The sequence below is a fragment of the Paroedura picta genome, chromosome 5 (genome assembly GCF_049243985.1).
Source record: "Paroedura picta isolate Pp20150507F chromosome 5, Ppicta_v3.0, whole genome shotgun sequence".
Taxonomy (NCBI): Eukaryota; Metazoa; Chordata; class Lepidosauria; order Squamata; family Gekkonidae; genus Paroedura; species Paroedura picta.
Genome location: NC_135373.1, coordinates 65,109,034 through 65,129,216, shown reverse-complemented (window position 1 = coordinate 65,129,216; position 20,183 = coordinate 65,109,034). Strand labels below are relative to the sequence as shown.

The following is a 20,183-nucleotide window of genomic DNA, read 5'->3' as shown; positions in this document are numbered from 1 at the left end:
TTCACCTTCCTTTAATGTTGCTGTTATTATTGTGTAAATGTTATTGTTGTTGTTACCACCTTGAATAAATGTTACCTGTACTATTTCGTTGTTTTATGTAAACTGCCCTGAGCCCTCGGTAAGGGCGGTATAGAAATACAATAAAATAAATAAATTATGATCCTACAGAGGCCATCCAGGACTTTTGGGGGGAAGTGAGGTACTTACAATCTTATTTCTAAACCAACAATTTAACCTGCTAAAAATCATCAGATTACGTAATCTCATTACCTTTCTAAGTACACAAAAATTTAGTTTAACCAAAAAAATTCATATACATATATTAAGTACATTTATCCAAAATAACTTCCAGTCTGCTTTATTTCCAAATAAAGTACATTTATCCAAGAACCATGTACATTCAACATAGAACATATCCAGCAACAGTTACAGTCTATTTCCATTCACAGTTTTTTTTTAGTGCAAAGCACTAAAAGGCCAAACACTTATCCATAGAAGAATATTTTATTTATGATCATTTTAGATATATTTTATACAAAAGAATATATGGACAAAAGGCATTTCTCTAAGCAAGGGAGGCAACCAATTTTTCAATTTAAAAAAATGGCAGTTCTTCAGATATACAGTACCTCTTGAATTGTGGCAATTTGACACAAATCACTAAACATTTCCTACAAATTTTTAAAAAATGCACAGAAACCTGCCAAAAATATCATAGCAGGTATACTACTGTTTTTGCTATCAAACTGATTATAAAATATACAAGAATAAGCAAGCCTTTTACAAATGTCAAGTGCTACCTACAGTGGTCATTCAACATCTTAAGGGCAAAAAGAAAATAAAACTTGCACTATATTCCTTTTAAACAATATTTCGAGAAACCACAAATGGTTGCGTAAGAATTGTCTACGTAAACCAAGTTCTACTTTCACATGAACATTAGTGTGTTTTCTCAAAATAATTACTGATTTTTAAAAACGGCAACTATTAAAGTGCTTGTGTATAAAAATTTAAAAACAATTAAAATAGGGGAATGTGGGCAGCTTGTAAACTTCCATATGTAAGACTGTACAATATGCTAGGCATGCAAAAGTTACTATGAATCTTTGCAGCAAGTTCAGTACAGTCCAGCTCAATACACCAAAAGATTAGTCAACCATGAACTGAAATTAGAGCAAATGCTAGAATCATTACAATTCAATTACAATTCATTTAAACAACACTAACAACTATTTGCTCATATACATTCATTTATAAAAAATATCTGTAAAAGTACATCACAAAGCAAATGTTTACTTAGTAGTTTATCACAAGGAACATAAAATCTGCTCAGCAAGATCAGCATTAAGTAGGAACCACTTATGAACACATGTCAACTGATAATTTCCTAAAAAAATAAAGTCTTCCAAAACATGTTTGTAAAAGATCCCTTTTAAATGTTTATTTCTTATTATCAATGCTACTTAACTGCATGAACTAGGGCAGCTGGCTTTTACTTCAAAGGTAATTTGTTTAATTGCTGTTGAAAACCTTAGGCAAGGCCTTGCTGTTATAAGTCAAACAATTCAGTAAGAAAATAGCTTAAAATATATTCTTCTTATAGCACTATTCAAGACATCAGTGGTTTTAATTCCAAATTTTACAACACATCATTTGATGTTACAAGGAGACATATTTATAACTCCTACTCAGTAAAAATGAGGTTTAAACAGTGGGCAGCACTTAAAGCTTACAATGCAATGCCACAAGAAATGTCTTTAATTGTGGTTTTGGTAATAACCCATCTCATTATGATGTTGCCTTTAAAAACAGCACACATAAACAACCTGAGGGCAGTTTACAAAAAGCTGAAAAATGGTATCTCTCTCTCTCTCTCTCAATCTTTATATATCTATCTAATAATACTTTCACATTAAAACCACAATCCAGAAGTGGTTAATTGTGCGAGGCTACCTTCAGATGTGGACAACTTTGAAATAAGGACTACCAACAGGCATATGCTCATAATAAACACATGTTAAATGATTAACAATCTTTTGTATAAAGTATTGGGCTTTTTAAATTAAAAAACCCAACAACATCCCATTCTTTTAACTGCCAGTTGTCCCAAAATATCCTGGATCAAAAATGTAACATTAGAATGATTTTCAACATTTATTTATTTTCATTTCTTGAAATAGACTTGTGACACTTTTCTTTTTCTTAAACTGAGTCTGTGGAACAAACATCATGGTTAAACATTCAAATAGAAGGGCCAAATAGCAACAAAACAGCTAAAACAGAGATTTAGAAGACTGGCATCTTGCACCAACTTTATTAATGCAAAATTGTGTCTCAATTGCCACTGCACCTCAAAAGTAAGTTTGATTTTTATATCCCATCATTTTGTAATTGTCGAGAGCATTTTAGCTTTTCTGTGAAAATTCTATACCAAAAACATTTGCTAATCGACTACAGCAGACTTGGGTAATATAGTGCCTGTAGGTCATATCCAGCTCACAGAGAGACTTTCTCCAGCTTGGGTAGTACCAAAGAAGTGCAAAGTTAATTTTTCAAAAACCTTTGGAACTACGATACCTACTGCTAAATATTATACCAATACAACTTGATATTGACTATTAAACCTTGAAGGACTAACCCTGCACAAATAAAAGTATACAGGGCAACAGGGTCCTGAATGAAGGAAGTTCAGAAGCGAACTCTGTTTCATGCTATAGAAAAACAAAATTGGTGGAAAAGATTAAATGCAATAATTTCTTGTATCTCCTACAACATCAATTTTTGCAGTAAAGAACAATTGAGCTAGGAGTACCACTGGAAAATTTAGACAAACATGTAAGAAGGCACTAGCTGTTCCTCACCAAACAAGAGCTTTAGATCTTGTACTTCTCCCTTTGGTTTTGTTATTTTCTTCAGGTGAGTGTGATGCATTTGCTTTATGAGTCTTTTTGTGATGTTCTAGGAACGTCTTTTTGGCAAATGCTTTTCCACACTTATTGCATCTGTGCAGAGAAAAGTTTTTTGTGACTTTCACTTCAATGCCGACATCGGCTCCTTCATACTTCTTACTTGGCGAATTAGAGGTGACATCCTGTTTTGAACCATTTTGTTTCCCTTCATCCCTCTGAGGGCCTCTTTTTGTCACCTTGTTTAGAACACAGTCAATGGGCTTTTTTATTGCTCTGATTTCTAAGCTTGCAGTTATTTTACCAAGGTAACGTGAAGACTTTTTATGTACTACAGTTATGTGTCTTATCACATCACGTTTTCGGCGTGTTTCGTAAGTGCAGAGGGGACACCTGTAGAATTTAACATATATGTTATTCCCATCTGTGTGCAACTCAATGTGTTTTGTTAGATTCTGTCTAGAAGTAAACTGACGTTTACAGAGTTTACAGTAAAGCTTCTTGAAATCAAAGCCTGCTGAAAGTCTTGGCTTCCTGGGTTTCTTTGGACTACCCACAATAGATTGATCAGTTGACTTTGAGTTTTCAGAGCCCTGCTTAACTTTATTTTTCTGAGTGGATGACAAGTTTTTTCTCTCAGTTGATGATGCATTCTTTCTCTCTGTTGATGATGCATTTTTTCTCTCTGTTGATGCATTTTTTCTCTCTGTTGATGCATTCTTTCTCTCTGTTGATGATGCATTCTTTCTCTCTGTTGATGATGCATTCCTTCTCTCTGTTGATGATGCATTCTTTCTCTCAGCAGATGATGCATTCTTTCTCTCAGTTGATGGTGTATTCTTTCTTTCAACTTGTCCTGCATTCTTTCTCTCAGCAGATGAAGTGCTCTTTCTCTCATTTGAATGATTTGCTCCCTTCACATCATTTTGAGCAGAAGTGAAAACAGGAGGCACAGATTCCGAAGAATCTGTTGGTTCAGTTTTAACTTTTACCTCTGGGCTGACAGTACAAATGGGCTTTTTTTCTCTCCTAGCACTTTTTGTAGAAAGAGTTATCTTGTGAACAATTTGCATGTGCCTTTTAAGCATTACTTGGGAGCTGTATTTTCTCTTGCACAAGAGACATTTGCAAGCAGTTAAATTGTATTCTGCCTTTGAAGAAGACTTCTGTTTTGGAGACTTCAGTGATTTTTTAGAATTTGTATCCAAATACAAAGGTTGGCCAGGTTTTGTAGCTATAGCAGGAGTAATAGAATCCCTTCTCAGTCCTCTATGAACTTCATCAAAATGCCGTCTTACATTGGCTTTTGTAGCAAAGGATTTAAAACATACAGGACAACTTCTGCCCAATGTTACAAGAACATTCTTATTGCGTCCCATTCCAGTAGACTGATTTGGTTTTTTTTTAATTTCAATAAATTTCTTCAGTTCTTCCATCTTTTTTTGATGCACTTTTCTAATATGACGACGTACACTGCGTCTGGAATGAAATTCTTTTTTACAAAGACAACAAATTAACTGATGTCCAGAACTGGAATTCTCACATTTTGCCTCTGGTTTCAAGGACTGGGATGGTTCTTCTTCTGGAGTAGATGTTACCTTGCTAGCAGCAACAGCAGGAGCAGGAGGAGGAACCTCTACAGCTTCTGCTTCTGAAGGAGCCGGAACTGATTTATGTGGTTCTGTGCTGGGCTCTGGCATTTCTGCAGGGGCCTGAACAGGAGTGATGTTCAATTCAGTGTTCTCAGTGGTACTGTTAGCCTTTGAAACATGTTGAAACACAGCATTTTTGTTTGTTTCTATAGGCTCCAGTCGGATTATATAATCTTGTTTGTCCACTTTTGGATACATGGCTTCCAATAGATCACTTATGGCTTGACTTTGTTTATCATTTACATCAGGAGAATCTATAAGTAAAAACGTTTAAAGGATTTAATTTTATGACTGTCATTATTAGATAAATATTTTTTTTCATAACAAAATCTTGATTCTGAAGAATCATCAGCTAGCTTAATGTGCATATATGAAGAAGAGTTGGTTTTTATAACCCACTTTTCTCTACCGTAAGGAGTCTCAAAGGAGCTTACAGTTACCTTATCTTTCTGTTCCTACAAATCATGCTGCAAGGTAGGTAAAGCTGAGAGAGTTCTGAGAGAACAGTGATTAGCCTGAGATCACTTAGCAGGCTTCATGTGGAAAAGTAGGGAACCAGCGCTGCTTCTCCAGATTAGAGTCTGCTGCTCTTAACCACTTCACCTTGCTGGCTATGTGCAAAGAATTACCAGCTCTAACTGTGCAGTTCTTAAAAGCTGCACATATTAAAAAAAAATATGGGAGATAACAGAACCTTTTCCAGACCGATTGTGACTTTGTTCCTTCATCCCTGAAGCAGAGACTCTCAGCAGCCAGCCAGCCTCTACCTGGCAGGAGAAGAAGACACACTCAAAGCCCCCTTATTGGCCTCCAACCAACACTAAATATATATAATTACATTTACTTATGTCCATGACATTGGGTGGACCCAACCATCTCCAAGAAGCCTTACACCAGGCTTAGGAAACCTCATCTAACATAAATGGCTCATTCTTCACTAGGGTAGCCACTGAAATTAGAAGAAGGCCCCTAGGCTAGAGGAAGGATCACTGGACTGGCTTTGTCTTCTCCCCCTTCTGTCACTGCCTAAATCTCCCACCAAATTCAGACACTTACACTAATAAGGTTTTTATATCTATCATATTATATTATCATTAAGAAAATACAAGCTCATACACATAGTGTACTCTGGATTCAAAACATTTTAAAGTATTTTACAAATACCAAAAGGTTTTAAATAGCCCTAGAAATCAGAGATCTGGAAAGAACAAAAACCAAGCTGACCTGGTTAATTTTTAAAAAATGAACCCTAAATGTTTATCAGCACTTGACTTGCAAACCTTGGCATTTAAATTTTTGGAAAGGATTTCTGAGAGGCCCAAACTTACTGTCATCCATCCGGAGACTTGGAGGACAATAGAACTTCTTATGAGTTATTAAATTTGGTAGTCCTCTGAAGAGGCTGCGGCACAATTTACATTCAAATATGGTGTCCACATCTTTCAACAAAATATGTTTAAGCTGCTTAGTCCCTGAAACAAAAGCACACACAAAAAGTCAGTTTAACAATAGGCACACTGAAGACCCAGTCCTTTAAATCCCCATGATGCAACGGCAGAGATAAAGAGGTTTCTTTCTGAAATCAACAGCTTAAGTATGTAAATTTCATCCAGACAGTATCAGCAGAAGAATATTTTCTAATTTATACATATGATTTGCATTAAAATATATCATGAGTAAAATATTAATGCCATAGTTTAAATCACTATTTTTATATATTGGCATAAACATATTATTGTAGATGAACTGCTAAGCAGGATGGAGGTATACAAATCTAATCATAAATAATAATAATTAATAATAAAGTCTGTAACATTAGTCAGTAACTATAGGCTGAGTTGCAAATGATGGGACCAATAAATTATTAAACAACATTCCTTAGACCAGTATTGTCCAAATTCAAGGGAATCACTGTAACTTGTAAAGAAACTGACAAGCCATACAGTGTTTGTGTACTATGAATTTAACAGGTAATAATAAGATAAAAATTCTTAGTTGATGTATTTCTTGATGACAGACCAATAGAAATCAGATTAAGACATTCAATTACATGAATTGTCATCTCCAGCCGGGAGCTGTCCACCCTCCACTATTCACATGATCAAGACAGCTCATAAAAAGGTAATCCTCACTCAGTGGCTTTTAAATTTATGAACTGGGGATACATTATAAAGTTGTGTGTACAAGATTTTCCCCTCAATGTGAGTGAGCAAAATGGTCAGTCTCACAAATTTCAGCCCAACATCAGTGTAAGACTGCAATTCACTCTCAGCTGCAGCCAGCCCTAGATGTGTCAAGGCTTACATCCAGCATGTGTTGTTTACTAGAGAAGAGAGGCACTTAATTTCCTCTATGCAACTAAGCATTATGTTCTTGCACATGAATTTACAATACCAAACACATTACACAAATCAACAATGTCACAACATTCTTTATGACTGGCATTCATTAGGATGTCTTCTGTATATTTCAAAAATGTTCCATCTTTCTACCAAAACTGAAGCTCTAAGTTCTACAAAGGTAGTTCTACACTACCTTGCAAGGCTTAAGATGGGGTATGAAACGTTTTGGGCTTGAGCACCACAATTTTTGTAGTGCCTACCCAAGATGTTTGTGTCCTGAAGCAAAACAAAGGGGGAGAGTTTAAGGTTGTACTGATCACACACCCTTGTGGGAAATAGCACCCTTGTAATTCTGAAGAACCTCAGGGCAAAAAATCAACACTGAGTGTCAAGCAAAATAGGCTGATTGTCAATAAACATGCCAGTATTACAGCCAACTTGTAACGGAACCATGGGGTTTTCAGTGCAAGAGAGATTCAGAGGTAGTTTGCTATCACCTGCCTCTGCATCATTATCTTGGGCTTCCTTGGGGACTCTCATCTAAATTTATTTGTTTTATTTATGATTGGTCAGGGCATGCAACTGTTCTGGGAGTTCATTCCACCAGGTAGGGGCCAGGACTGAAAAAACCCTGACCCTGGTTGAGGCCAGGCGTGCCCCTCGTGGGGCTGGGACCGTCAGCAGATTTATACACTCAAAGAGAAGTGCCCTGCAGGGGACATAAGGAAGCAAGAGGTCCCACAGGTAGGTAAGGCCCAATCTGTGTATAGCCTTAAAGGCCAAAACCAGAACCTTGAACCAGATCTGAAAACAAATTGCCAGCCAGCACAGTTGCCTCAGTATTGGCTGAACAGTATTGGCCCTCCAAGGTGACTTAGTGGGAACCCGTGCAGCTTAGATTCCAAGGTCTGCCTGCTCTGGATGGTGTACAGCTCTCTACGGCTGACTCCGCCAGGAACCTAGGCGTGATTCTGGACACTTCCCTTACAATGGAAGCCCAGATCACAAAGGTAGCTCGGCTGGCATTCTATCATCTCCACCAAGCCAAACTACTAGCGCCCTACCTGGCCCTGGAACACCTAGCCACAATGATTCATGCGACAGTCACCTCTAGACTGGACTTCTGTAACTCGCTGTACGCAGGCCTGTCCTTAACCTTGACCCAGAAACTACAGCTGGTCCAAAACGCAGCGGCCAGGATCTTCACAGCAACACCGTGGAGGTCCCACATCCAGCTCATTCTCCACCAACTGCAGTGGCTGCCAGTTGAATTCCAGATCAGACTAAAGGTTCTGGTAATTACCTTCAAGGTCGGGGCCCAGTGTACCTGAGGGACCGCCTCCCTGCCAATGCCCCCAAAAGAGCTCTGCGCTCCACCGCCACCAGCTGGCTAATGGTCCCTGGCCCTAAAGAAGTCGGCCTGGCCTCAGCCAGGGCCAGAGCATTATCTGTCCTGGCCCCCACCTGGTGGAATGAGCTCCCAGAGATCAGGTCCTGCAAAAAGGAGCTCTTCCACCAGGCACAACCAACAGCGAATTAAGGGCCCCTGTTCCTCCCACCCCAGAACTCCACCAGAGTGCTCTGGACCTGTTGTGCCAATGCACTGTTGCACTGTTGTGCTGTTATATTGTATTGTGTGTTGTTACAACTTATTTGTTGTACTATTTGTTACAACCACTGTTGTTAATAAACCGCCCTGAGCCTCCGGGCAGGGCGGTATATAAATATAATAAATAAAATAAAATAAAAATAAAATAAAGTTGTATATTTCTTCAGTAGTCATTACTTTTGTCTTCTTGATTTCAGCTGTAATTCTGCTTTAGCATTAACCTTCATCAGTTGTTTTTTTCAAGTCAATATTTCCACCGGTAATAAAGTCATCTGCATATCTTAAATTATTACTATTTCCCTCACCAGATTTTCACTCCACATTCATCTAAATCTAATCCATCTTTCCTTGCAATATGTTCTACATATAGAAAGAAGTGACAGGGAGATAAAATGCGTACTTGTCTGACACCATTGCTAATTGGAAACCATTGCTTTTCCATATTCAGTCTTGCCAGTAACCTCTTGTCCAGTGTACAAGTTGTGCAACAAAGAAATCAGAGGTTGAGGTACACCAATTTCTTTTAATCATAACTCTTCATGATCAATACAGTTAAACACTGCTGTAATCTATGAAACAAAAGCTGATTTTCTTTTGAAATTGTCATTTATACTCCAGTAATCATAAATGTACAATATGATTTCTAGTGTGTCTTTTCTGAATCTAACTTAAACATCTCGCATTTCTTGTTCCATATATGGTAGCAGTCTTTGTTATAAAATTTTGAACACCAAGTTACTTGCATCATAAATTAGTGCAATGGGTTGAAATTTGGGGCAGTCTTTAACATCCCCTTTTTTGAAATTGGAATGTAGACTGAGATTCTCCAGTCTATGAATTATTGTTTTGTTTGCCATATTTGTTGGACTCCGTTTTGATCAACTCCATTTCCATGGCTTAAAATAACTCTATTGCTATCCCATCTACTCCCAGTGATTTGTTTCTTCCAGTTGCTTTGAGTGCTGCTTACATAGTGCTTTCTAAAACTGCTGGTTCTCCTTCAAAAGATTATTCCCAGGAATACCTATTGACAAACCAGTAATCCCTCACAGAACTCTTGTCTACTTAACCCTTGCCTATAAATCCACAGTCTCACAACTACTAACATAAAAGACCAAATTAACATTGTCCTTACAGTGTCACCTGCACAAAAAATGTTAAGCTACTTTTAAGAATGTAAGTAGCCCTATACCCTGACTTGGATATCCCAGGCTAGTTCAATCTTGTTAGATCTCGGAAGCTAAACAGAATTGGCTCAGGCTGTATTTGGGTTGAAGACCTCTAAGAAATACCAGGGCCGTGTCACAGAGGCAGGTGATGGCAAACCGCCTCTGAACATGTCTTGCCTTGAAAATCCCACAGATTCAATGACATGATGGTAAGAGGAGGAGGAGAAGAGATGAGGAGCAGCAGCTGCCCTGTAAGATTGTAAAGGCCATAAAGAAGAAATCCAACATTTCTCAACACAATACGTACAAAACAAAGTACTTTATACCAGTGGTCCCCAACCCCTGGGCCGTGGCCCGGTGCCAGGCTGTGAAGGCTTCGGCACTGGGCCGCAACTCCCTCACCCCGCCCCCCTCCCCCGCAGTGAGAAGCTCGCCAGGCCGCGAGCAAATCGGCCGCCAAAGCGGCCTATTAAGTTGTGTCATGGCAAGCTTCTTGCTGCGGTGGGGGGAGGGGGAGAGGGAAGCACAGCCGCCGGCATGCCAGCGGTGCAAACGCACATGCATGGACCTGCCGCGCATGCTCGTTTGCAGTGGGGCTACAAAAACGCAGCAGTTTCACGCATGTGCGCATGCACAGAGCCGCTGCACATGCACATTTGGGGCCCTTGCAGAGAGCGCAAACACGCATGCATGGCAGATCCGCGAATGCGCAAAACTGCTGTGCGTTTGCAGCCCCACCGGGCGCAAACGTGCATGCGTGGCAGGTCCGCACATGCGTGTTTGCACGGGGGCTGCCACGCATGCATGGGGGCCTGGATCGCCCTCCCCCCCACCCCTTGGCAACTCGAAAAAGTTTGCGGACCGCTGCTTTATACAATGCATAATAAATGTTGGAAATCCTCTAAAAGATACAGGAACAGTCACTAGCATAGATAGCTTTAAAAATAAAACAAATTTAGAGAAAGTATACATTTGAATACCAGACACTATACACTAGCAACAGTCAGTGCTGGAATACAGAATGATGGAGTAGACTGATCTTCCTCAGATCAAAGTAATTAATACTAAATTAGTTTCTAAAAGTTATATTGCTAAGAATCAAACCAAAACATTTTTTTAAAAGCTACTCGTACCTGAACGAAAACACTCAATGATTTGTTGAATGCCAGATTTTGATGTTTGAAGAGGCTGCTGCAATAAAGGCGGATCCCCAGCCTCCAGCGTACGCACTGCAAGGTAGTTACAATAAATAATAAATTATTATCAAGTTAAATCTGCATGATGATTAACTGATGTTAAGACACTTTGGTAGTATACACATTTCTAAGTGCCTTCTGTTAAAACACACCAATGTACTGCTGAACTAAACTAAAGTATGTTACTGATCCTTTTTGTGCTTTTCTGAAGAGCTGAGGGCCATGACGGAAATCATGTGGCCTGGCAAGCTTCTCTTCCCCCACTTCCCAAAGCAAGAACCTTGCCGGGCTGCAAGCTAATCGGCCGCTTCGGCGGCCGATTTGCTCACGGCCTGGCGAGCTTCTTGCTGCAGGGGGGCGGGGCGGAAAGAGGGAGCCGCGGCCCAGCGCCAAGCCCTTCACGGCCTGGCACCGGACCGCGGACCGGGGGTTGGGGACCACTGGGTTAGAGAACCGCACTCAAAGAGTTGTTGTCAATGGTGTGACATCGGACTGGAGGGAGGTGAGTAGCGGGGTACCTCAGGGCTTGGTGCTCGGTCCGGTACTTTTTAACATATTTATTAATGATCTAGATGAGGGGGTAGAGGGACTACTCATCAAGTTTGCAGATGACACCAAATTGGGAGGACTGGCAAATACTCCAGAAGATAGAGACAGAGTTCAACGTGGTCTGAACTCAATGGAAAAATGGGCAAATGAGAACAAGATGCAATTTAATAAAGATAAGTGTAAAGTTCTGCATCTGGGTCAAAAAAATGAAAAGCATACCTACTGGATGGGGGTTACGCTTCTAGGTAACACTGTGTGTGAACGAGACCTTGGGGTATTTGTGGAATGTAAACTAAACATGAGCAGGCAGTGTGATGCAGTGGTAAAAAAGGCAAATGCCATTTTGGGCTGTATCTACAGGGGCTTCACATCAAAATCACAAGGTGTCATAGTCCCATTGTATACAGCACTGATCAGACCACACCTGGTGTACTATGTGCAGTTCTGGAGGCCTCACTTAAAGAAGGACGTAGATAAAATTGAAAGGGTACAGAGGAGAGCGACGAGGATGATCTGGGGCCAAGGGGCCAAGCCCTATGAAGATAGGTTGAGGGACTTGGGAATGTTCAGCCTGGAGAAAAGGAGGTTGAGAGGGGACATGATAGCCCTCTTTAAGTATTTGAAAGGTTGTCATTTGGAGGAGGGCAGGATGCTGTTCCCATTGGCTGCAGAGGAAAGGACACGCAGTAATGGGTTTAAACTACAAGTAGAACGATATAGGCTAGATATCAGGAAAAAGTTTTTCACAGTCAGAGTAGTTCAGCAGTGGAATAGGCTGCCTAAGGAGGTGGTGAATTCCCCTCACTGGCAGTCTTCAAGCAAAGGTCAGACTGTATGGCCTGTATGGCCCCTTCCGACTCTATGATTCTATGATTCATGTCCCCCACGTCCCATTGATCTGAAAATACCCTTGGGAAAAAACATGTACATCAAACTACAGCTATTTATTGCTTTAGCACGGCCTCAAATCATGACTGTTCAAAATATACACCAATATTGTTGCAGTGCATGCACTTCATTCATGTACTGTGTTGAAAAAGGGATTAATCAAGAAGAATCACTTGAACATATTATATGGCTTTCTGTTATACACTTACTTTTGCATAAGTCCTTATTGCCATGGCTCGTCTAATGGCTCAGATATGTCTCATAATATATTGTTTTTTCCCTTTAAAGTGGTTCTTAATATGTCTCTTCTTCCCTTCCCTCTTAAATATTCAGCTTTTACTTTATTTTTATAATCCACACATACATGTATTACCCCATATTAGCAGCACCATCTTACGTGGAATTACACCTCTCCAAGTTCATTGGTAATTGCTTAGGATGCTACTCTAGAGCACACACTTATTAACATTTTCCTTTATTTTCTGTCATTTTATGCCAGAAGCTATTTCTGACAGCGTCATGTGTGCTTATCACAGTAAGGTACTAAGAATATTGTTTTTTTTTAATAGTGCAAACTGTTTTGCAGGGGAAAATTGTTTTGCAATAGCTATATTCCAGTTTCCAAAAATACAAACACAAGTTATCACCACAGATTTTGTTTTCCCCACCTTCTGTTCAACACACAGGAAGGCCCCTCAAGTTTGGGAGTTACTGTGCAAGCCCAGAGGAACTAAGCCCAGAGGTCTTTCTGAAATAAATGTATGTGACAGTTGTAGTGTTTTACCCATCTATTCAGGATGAAACTTTGTATTTGAAGTTGTCCTAATTCCATTACTATTTCACCTTTTTGAATCTGTTTCTAACAACCTCTTGGCACAATAAAAGAAATCTACAAAGGAAGATGTAGCACTCGCATAGTACTATTACCTGGTTCACAGCATCCATGGTGATGGTGGTCTGTCTGACAACACTTGTCCCTTAGAGGCATTTTCTACATCAATGACTTACTTTCCTTCTACATCCAGCAGTTCTTTTCTGTAAAGTAAGCAAATCTTCAATCATTTTCAAGAGAGTAAAAGATTTTATAGTACATAACACTATTATGAAGTCTCTGATTTTAAAATCAATTGAGACTATTGAACACACACAACTGAAAATTCTACTGGTATGCAATTGAACTTCTAGTTCAGTTGTTATTTTGGAACTGATAACTATATAACAGAACTAGCTGTGTTTTGGCATGGATATTAGAATTAGCCCTTGGTATGAACTTTGCAACGTGAACCAACACAGAGGGATTTTATGTATGCGGCTGAGTTGAAACACAGGCAGATAACAAATAGCAAGTCCTTCTTCATAGATGGCTCAGCCACTTTGAGCCCCCTGGGAAAGGCTGGGGTATAAATTCAAAAATAAATAAATAAATATGAACAACATGTAAAATTGGACATGCTTGCAGGATATGTTGGCATTCTTCCAGCATCCAATGATGGGCCTCAAAGTGGAAAAAGGAAAGGCACAGTAGCTGAAAAATCCAACAATATTGTGAACTGATGTTATCAAATATTTTAATATTTATTTATTAAATTTATTTTCTCACTGAGATGCAAGGTAGATTCTCTTGGTGCAGAGGTAAGTTCCCTCATTTTATTACTTCTATAGACAAGATAGAAGATGGGAGGGACTACTCTCAATTTCAACAACCTAAAAGTTAAGCCCTTTTGCTGGAAACATATGCCACTAATTTTGTATTAAACCCTGACAGCCTCTTCATTATTAATATATATTAGTAATAATATATTCATTCAATACATTCTAAAAGCTTTGTCTCACAGCTCCTGTATATTGTCATCATTTATTTACATTAATTCTAGAGCACCCCATAGACCACCTCACTCCCATAGGACTTAAGGTAAGTTATATATTTAATTAAAATAATAAAATAACAAATAACAATGATTATGAAAACAAGACTAAAAGTCATTGAAAACCTAAAAAAGTAGCAAGACATAGCTACAAAGTCATACAACAACCTGCCTCCTATGGTAAACAATTTCAGGGGGGAAAGTAGTGTAAACTGTCCTATTCTGCACAGACTGCAGAAGAGTAACAGCATGATGGGCCTCCTGACACTATCCTTGAATTTTGCACAGCAACAGGCTCAAAGCCAGGCTTTCTCCACCAGGGTTTTGTTGAGATTGGGTGGAAGTTTTTTTTATATATATATTCTATATATATATTTTTAATCATCAGGTGATATGACCCACCCAAAATGACCAGTGATGGACCTAGTAGGGATGTGCCCCAAAGCACACAAATCCTTGCTGGTCAAGGCTCATCACATGTGGTAGCAACTGGAATACAGAGAGGTAAGTACTTTCATTTTAACTTAACTGCGGGGGGGATGGAGTGGCATCGGCCTGTTGTGGTAGAACATGTCATCTTGGATAGCAAAATTTATAAGCAAATTCATGAGAATCTTATCATTCCTATAGCTCAAGGCTCCTCTGGGAGACAGTGAATGCACTACCTCTCCAGTATGTTATCTGATAGGAATAAAGAATTAACTTTTAAAGTGGCCAAGTTTGATTGGTTGGCATCTAGGCTCAGAAGCCTCTGGACTAAATGTGAGAAGGAATTATTTTATCCTGTAGTTTATGTATTTTATGTTGTTTTATATATTTTATACTACATGTATGCCGCTTTTGATATTTCAGTATCCTGGAATATTTATTCTGGTACCCATTTTCGTTTTGCTGGTATTGGGCCATTATAAATCAATCTGAGGCCTGTTCTGGCCCTGTTTCTGGAGTTTGGAGGGTGGAGGCACCGGATCGGCATACACCTGTCCTGACCATGTTTCTGCAGGTTCTCACTGCACACTTCCTTTGGTGAAGAGCAAACTGGTAGCCAGTCCAGAGTACAGGTGTGGTTCAGTTCATAAATCATCTGAAAATATTTCTCTGCTAGAATCAAAGAATAATAGAATAATAGAGTTGGAAGGGACCTCATGGGTCATGTAGTCCAACCCCCTGCACTATGCAGGATACTCACATCCCTATCGCTCATCTACTGTAACCTGCCACCCCTTTGCCTTCAGAGATGGCTATCTAGCCTTTGTTAAAAAATTTCCAGAGATGGAGAATCCACCCCCTCCTGAGGAAGCCTGTTACACTGAGAAACCGCTCTAACTGTCAGGTTCTTCCGGATATTTAGATGGAATTTCTTTTGAATTAATTTCATCCCATTCGTTCTGGCCTGTCCCTCTAGGGCAAGAGAGAACAATTCTGCTCCATCCTCCATATTGGCACCCTTTTAAATACTTGATGGCTATCAGATCCCCTCTCAGTCGTCTCCTCTCTAGGCTAAACAGACCAAGCTCCCCCAGCCTTTCTTCATATGTCTTGGTCTCCAAACCCCTCACCATCTTTGTTGCCCTCCTCTGGACACGCTCCAGTTTGTCAACATCCCTCTTCAATTGGGGTGTCCAAAACTGAACACAGTACTCCAAGTGAGGCCGAACCAGAGCAGAGTAAAGCGGTACCATCACCTCCAGTGATCTGGACACGGTACTCCGTTTGATGCAGCCCAAAATCCCATTTGCCTTTTTAGCCACTGAGTCACACTGCTGACTCATGTCCAATGTATGGTCTACTAAGACTCCTAGATCCTTTTCGCACATGCTACTGTCAAGACAAGTCTCCCCCATCACTTCCTGTGTTGTGGGAGTGGCCTGGTGATGCCACATCTGGTGGCATGTGACTTCCGGGAGTGTGGCAGGAAAATGTGGCCTGATTATATGACTTCTGGAGTTTCTCAAAGTCTGAAGAATGCTTCCGAGGTTTCTCAATGGTAAAAAGGTTGAGAAACACAGTTCTAAGCTTTTCTCACGCAACACACATACACACAGAAACATTGTGTGTGTGTATATATATATATTTAAATTTAGATATGAATTTTTAATGTAATTTATAAAAATATCCAAGTTTCAAATAAAATCTGACTTTAACATGAAGAAACATATTAATGCCTACACTTGAAATCTCTTAAAACAGAATTGCAACAGTACATCAAAACATATTAAGTCAAAAAGATTATTTTCTGCATAACAGAGAGATACAGGGAAAATATGACTTTTGAAGTGAAGAAATATATTTAAAATAACTATTTACACAGCATATTTATGGATGTGCAGTTTAGACTAGAAGCAGGAACTAACAGGGCATTCTAGGTGCTAGGACTGAGAAGATGCTATGCCTCAGAAACATCATCCATGGCACCCACATAAGTTATCTATACCATGTTCTCTTCTCAGACTATGAGTTATGAGTACTTAACTCTGTAGTTCAAATAGGAAAGATATTTATTTTCCTTCACATGAAGAACCATGGTTTTGCCCACAACCCACCCTTTCTTACTTTTGATAAGTTTTGTAAATCCTGACAGCATACATATTTACTTGGCTGACCTGTTTAATTTAAGAAAATCTAGTTCCAACTATGTTCATATAGAAATGGTGACTTCATTTTCAATCAAGTAATCTGTTTAGTATTCTTGCATAAAGAGAAAGGTTTTGCCCTGTGTTCTGTAAGGAAAATATACTGCCATTAAAAATTGGCTGTTACAGCAACATTTTAGCATGCATGCTTTTTGAGGAAATACTGTAGAATAGAAAATGCAAATACACTTCACTGTTTTAAATCAGGGTCATCTAGGAGAACTAAATCATCTTGATTATCAGTCCACTATAGAACAGCCCTATTACATTCACCGGACATCCCATACGCAATTTCCAATTTCTTATACATCCAGCCACAACGCAAGCACCAACTCTATACAATTACCACCACCCTTACCAGTATCTCTTTACTATTAACACATCACATGCCCCTACAAGATCAGAAAAATATACTTCCTTTATTAATCCAGAATTGCATTTATAAGTGCAGTGATAAGACTCCAGAGATTATCTTGTTGGTTCATCCACAACATCTAGCGCTGTCAACATTTGACCACATTCAAAATGCCCCTTTGTAGCTATGCAGCCAACACTAGTCTCCTTACTTTGGGCTTTGTCAAAGTAAATGCTGTGACTTCCTCAGATGACCTGGAATGCTAGTCAATATACCTAACCTCCACTCTATTTCATTCATGGTATCGTGAAGCCTTAGAAAGTGATACTTATACTGTAATCACCCTAAAGGCAAAAGAGGCATGGAGCTATTCACCGCTCGGGAAACAGACTCTGCATTCCAGCCTGTACAGAGGATGAGCTGCTGTCCAACATTCAGCCTGATAAAGTGCTCTGGACCCATTTCAAGTGACTTTGCTTCACCTAACGAAACATGCTACGTGAGTGGGTTGGGGGAAGGCTGGCTTTCCTTTTCCCCTATTAGAAAAAGTCAGTTGCCAAACAGAGTTAACATTCTCACTGACATGCAGCAAATGTTCCCTGACTCAGAGCATCTGGTTTGCATGCCAAAGGCCCCACAGGTCCATTCCCTGGCATCTCCTGTTAAAGGATCAAGTGTTATGAAAGGCTTCAGTCTGACACCTGTAAGAGCTACTGCCAGTCCCGGTAGAAAACCCTGACCTTGGCAGACCAATAACCTGACATCATAGGATTGTGTGTGCCTGGACATGCAGGTACCCATCTCACCCCTTCCATTGCCAGCCATGCTGTGGGAGGCCTTGGACCAACCACAGTCTCCTACAGCCTACCTTACCTCACAGGGTTGTTGTACTAGCAAAAAGAGGAAGAGAGAACAAACCAGAACGCCTCTGAAAGAAGGGCGGGGCAAAACCAACCGCCCTGACACTTGTGGAGCCAGCCCGATGCCCAGCCATCTCACACACCCTCTCCACGTTCCAGCCACAAACCGGTCCTTCCACCCCGCCCGGGAGCCGGCGCCAGCCCATCGCCTCCCTCGCGCCACCTGTCAGCGCTCCATCAGGCCGCCTCCCGCCGCCCACCTTCCGCGCTCGGCGCCGGCGGACGGCAGTGGGGAGGGGCTGCCCCGGAGGGCGCGCGAGCGGAGGGGCCGAGGAACTGGCAGGGGCGGCGGCGGCGGCACTTACTTACGGAGAAGCAGCTCCCGGCCGGACAGGCGGCGGAGGAAGACGACGCGAGAGCCCTTCGCCTGCCTGGGCGCCAAGAGAGGGGAGCCAGAAGCCACCCTGCGTGCGGCGGCACCGCTTCCCCGGGAGGCGGCGGCGGCGGCGGCAGCAGCAGCAGCAGGTGACAGCGGGCGCCAAGAGAGGGAAGGACCGTGCCTCCGCCGCCGCCGGGAGGGAAGCAAGGAAGCACGGAAAGCGGGCGTGGGCGGGGACGGAGGCGCTCCCGCCGCGTCCCAAGTGAAACTTGCCGTCGTCGTCGCCACCGCCGCCGCCTATCCCGCCCAAGCGGCAGCGCGACGCGACCCCGGAGCCGGATGGGCGCAAGGGCAGGAAGTGACTGCGGCCGCGGCAGGCCTGGGGCAGCCGAGCGCGCATGCGCCGCACCCGGCTTTTCCCTCCCCCGCCTCCTCCCACTCCGAGAGCGCCTACAGGTGTCGGCGGCCGCCTTCCCGCCCGGGAACAGAAAGTTGCCCCGCTCGGAGCACGCATGGGCGCAGCAGCCCCGCTGGCCTCGACCAATCAACGCGCCGGATTGCCGGCGGGGAAGGCGCTCAGCCGCGGCACGCGGTCGTGGCTCGCTCTGCCGCCCTCCCTGCCGCGCAGCGCCGGCATAAGTCCCCTTCGCGCCGTCAAGGGCTGAGGCTCGAGCGGCCAAGAGGCGCGCCAAACCCTTTCCGACCCTCCGGTGCGCCTGAGCGCCACCGCGGCGCTTCCTCACTGGACAGCCGCATGGTGCCGGGCGCGGCTTGGCTCCTCTTCGGCCGCAGTCGAGCTGCCCCACAGCCCGCCACTTGCGAGGGGAGGACGCGCGTCTGGCGCTCCTGGGCACGGGTCGGAGCGGCGTGGAGTGGAGCGGAGCGGAGCGCGCCCGAAGTGGCCGTCCGTTCGAGATCGTTTGCTGCTGACGGGAAAGGGGATCCCGCCGTGGGCGTCGATGCTCAAGAGGGATAAAGATGCGCTGGGCGAGGTGCGCTCTCTGGACGTGAGCGCAGCAGCTTCTGTGTCAGACGCCTGCTTAGACTGCAACGGAAGGCTCAACGGAGGCTCAAGGAAGCCCGGGAGGATCGCGCCTGGGATGGTGAGAGGCTCCCGTCGGGTAGGATTGATTTTTTTCCCCCTTCCCCATTTGTTTCGTTTCCCTTCTTGCTTGCAGCTGCCGCGTACTTGCACGAAGTGATGACTGTTGCTCCTGCTGATTGTCCTGGAGTGGAAAACGCGCTCTTGCTATTTTTAATGACTATTTTTACTTCATTTATGATGATCTACCTGTCTTCCCAATGGGGCCCCAAAGCAGCACATATAGCTATCCTCTTTAAGATTTTATGCTCACCAAGACCCTGTGAAGTAGGTTAGCTAGCTGAGGGTGGATACCTGTCTCCCCAGATCCCAGTCTGGCACACTGACAATTACTTGATGCATAGGTGTTCAAAAATCTTTTTGTAAAGGAAACCAGAGTTGATTGTAGCCTTTATAATAAATGTAGAAGACAAGCTTGACGTTGCATACCTCATGAAATCTTAGAAGCCAGAGCAGGGAAAGGTCCATGGGAATATAGCTGCACAGAAGCAGAATGCATTATTGTACCAAATAAAGAAATATGTTTACTTTGTCTAATTACCTGAGTTGTAGTTTCATTGTATTGAATACCATAGCCAACATCCCCCCAAGTGAATTTTATTTCCATTTATTCGCTCCAGACCAATGTATACTGCATTAGTGGTGGCAAAGATTGAAACTCAGACTAGAAATTCTGAG

The 20,183-nt window shown here is 42.0% G+C and overlaps 2 protein-coding genes across 3 annotated transcripts in view; one reads left to right on the top strand and one right to left on the bottom strand.

Annotated features, from left to right (window-relative positions):
• Window positions 1–342: 342 nt before the first annotated feature.
• Window positions 343–18,535, bottom strand: ZNF800 (zinc finger protein 800). 2 transcript variants are annotated; one of them, XM_077338340.1, is made up of 5 exons: window positions 18,390–18,535; window positions 13,239–13,346; window positions 10,812–10,907; window positions 5,887–6,030; window positions 343–4,812 (listed from the first exon to the last, which is right to left on the bottom strand). In XM_077338340.1, exons 2-5 carry the CDS (start codon window positions 13,297–13,299, stop codon window positions 2,858–2,860), a joined length of 2,256 nt encoding a protein of 751 aa, XP_077194455.1. In that variant the 5' UTR covers window positions 13,300–13,346; window positions 18,390–18,535; the 3' UTR covers window positions 343–2,857. The 2 variants fall into 2 exon arrangements, with proteins under 2 accessions (XP_077194455.1, XP_077194456.1); XM_077338341.1 differs by having other exon boundaries at window positions 18,394–18,532.
• The window catches only part of LOC143838875 (uncharacterized), a 125,370-nt gene continuing 123,333 nt past the window's right edge, over window positions 18,147–20,183 (top strand). Inside the window, exon 1 of the mRNA XM_077340784.1 lies at window positions 18,147–19,506. Within this exon, the coding sequence (XP_077196899.1) occupies window positions 18,147–19,379 (1,233 nt within the window). The 3' untranslated portion in view covers window positions 19,380–19,506. The remainder of the gene's footprint in view (window positions 19,507–20,183) is intronic.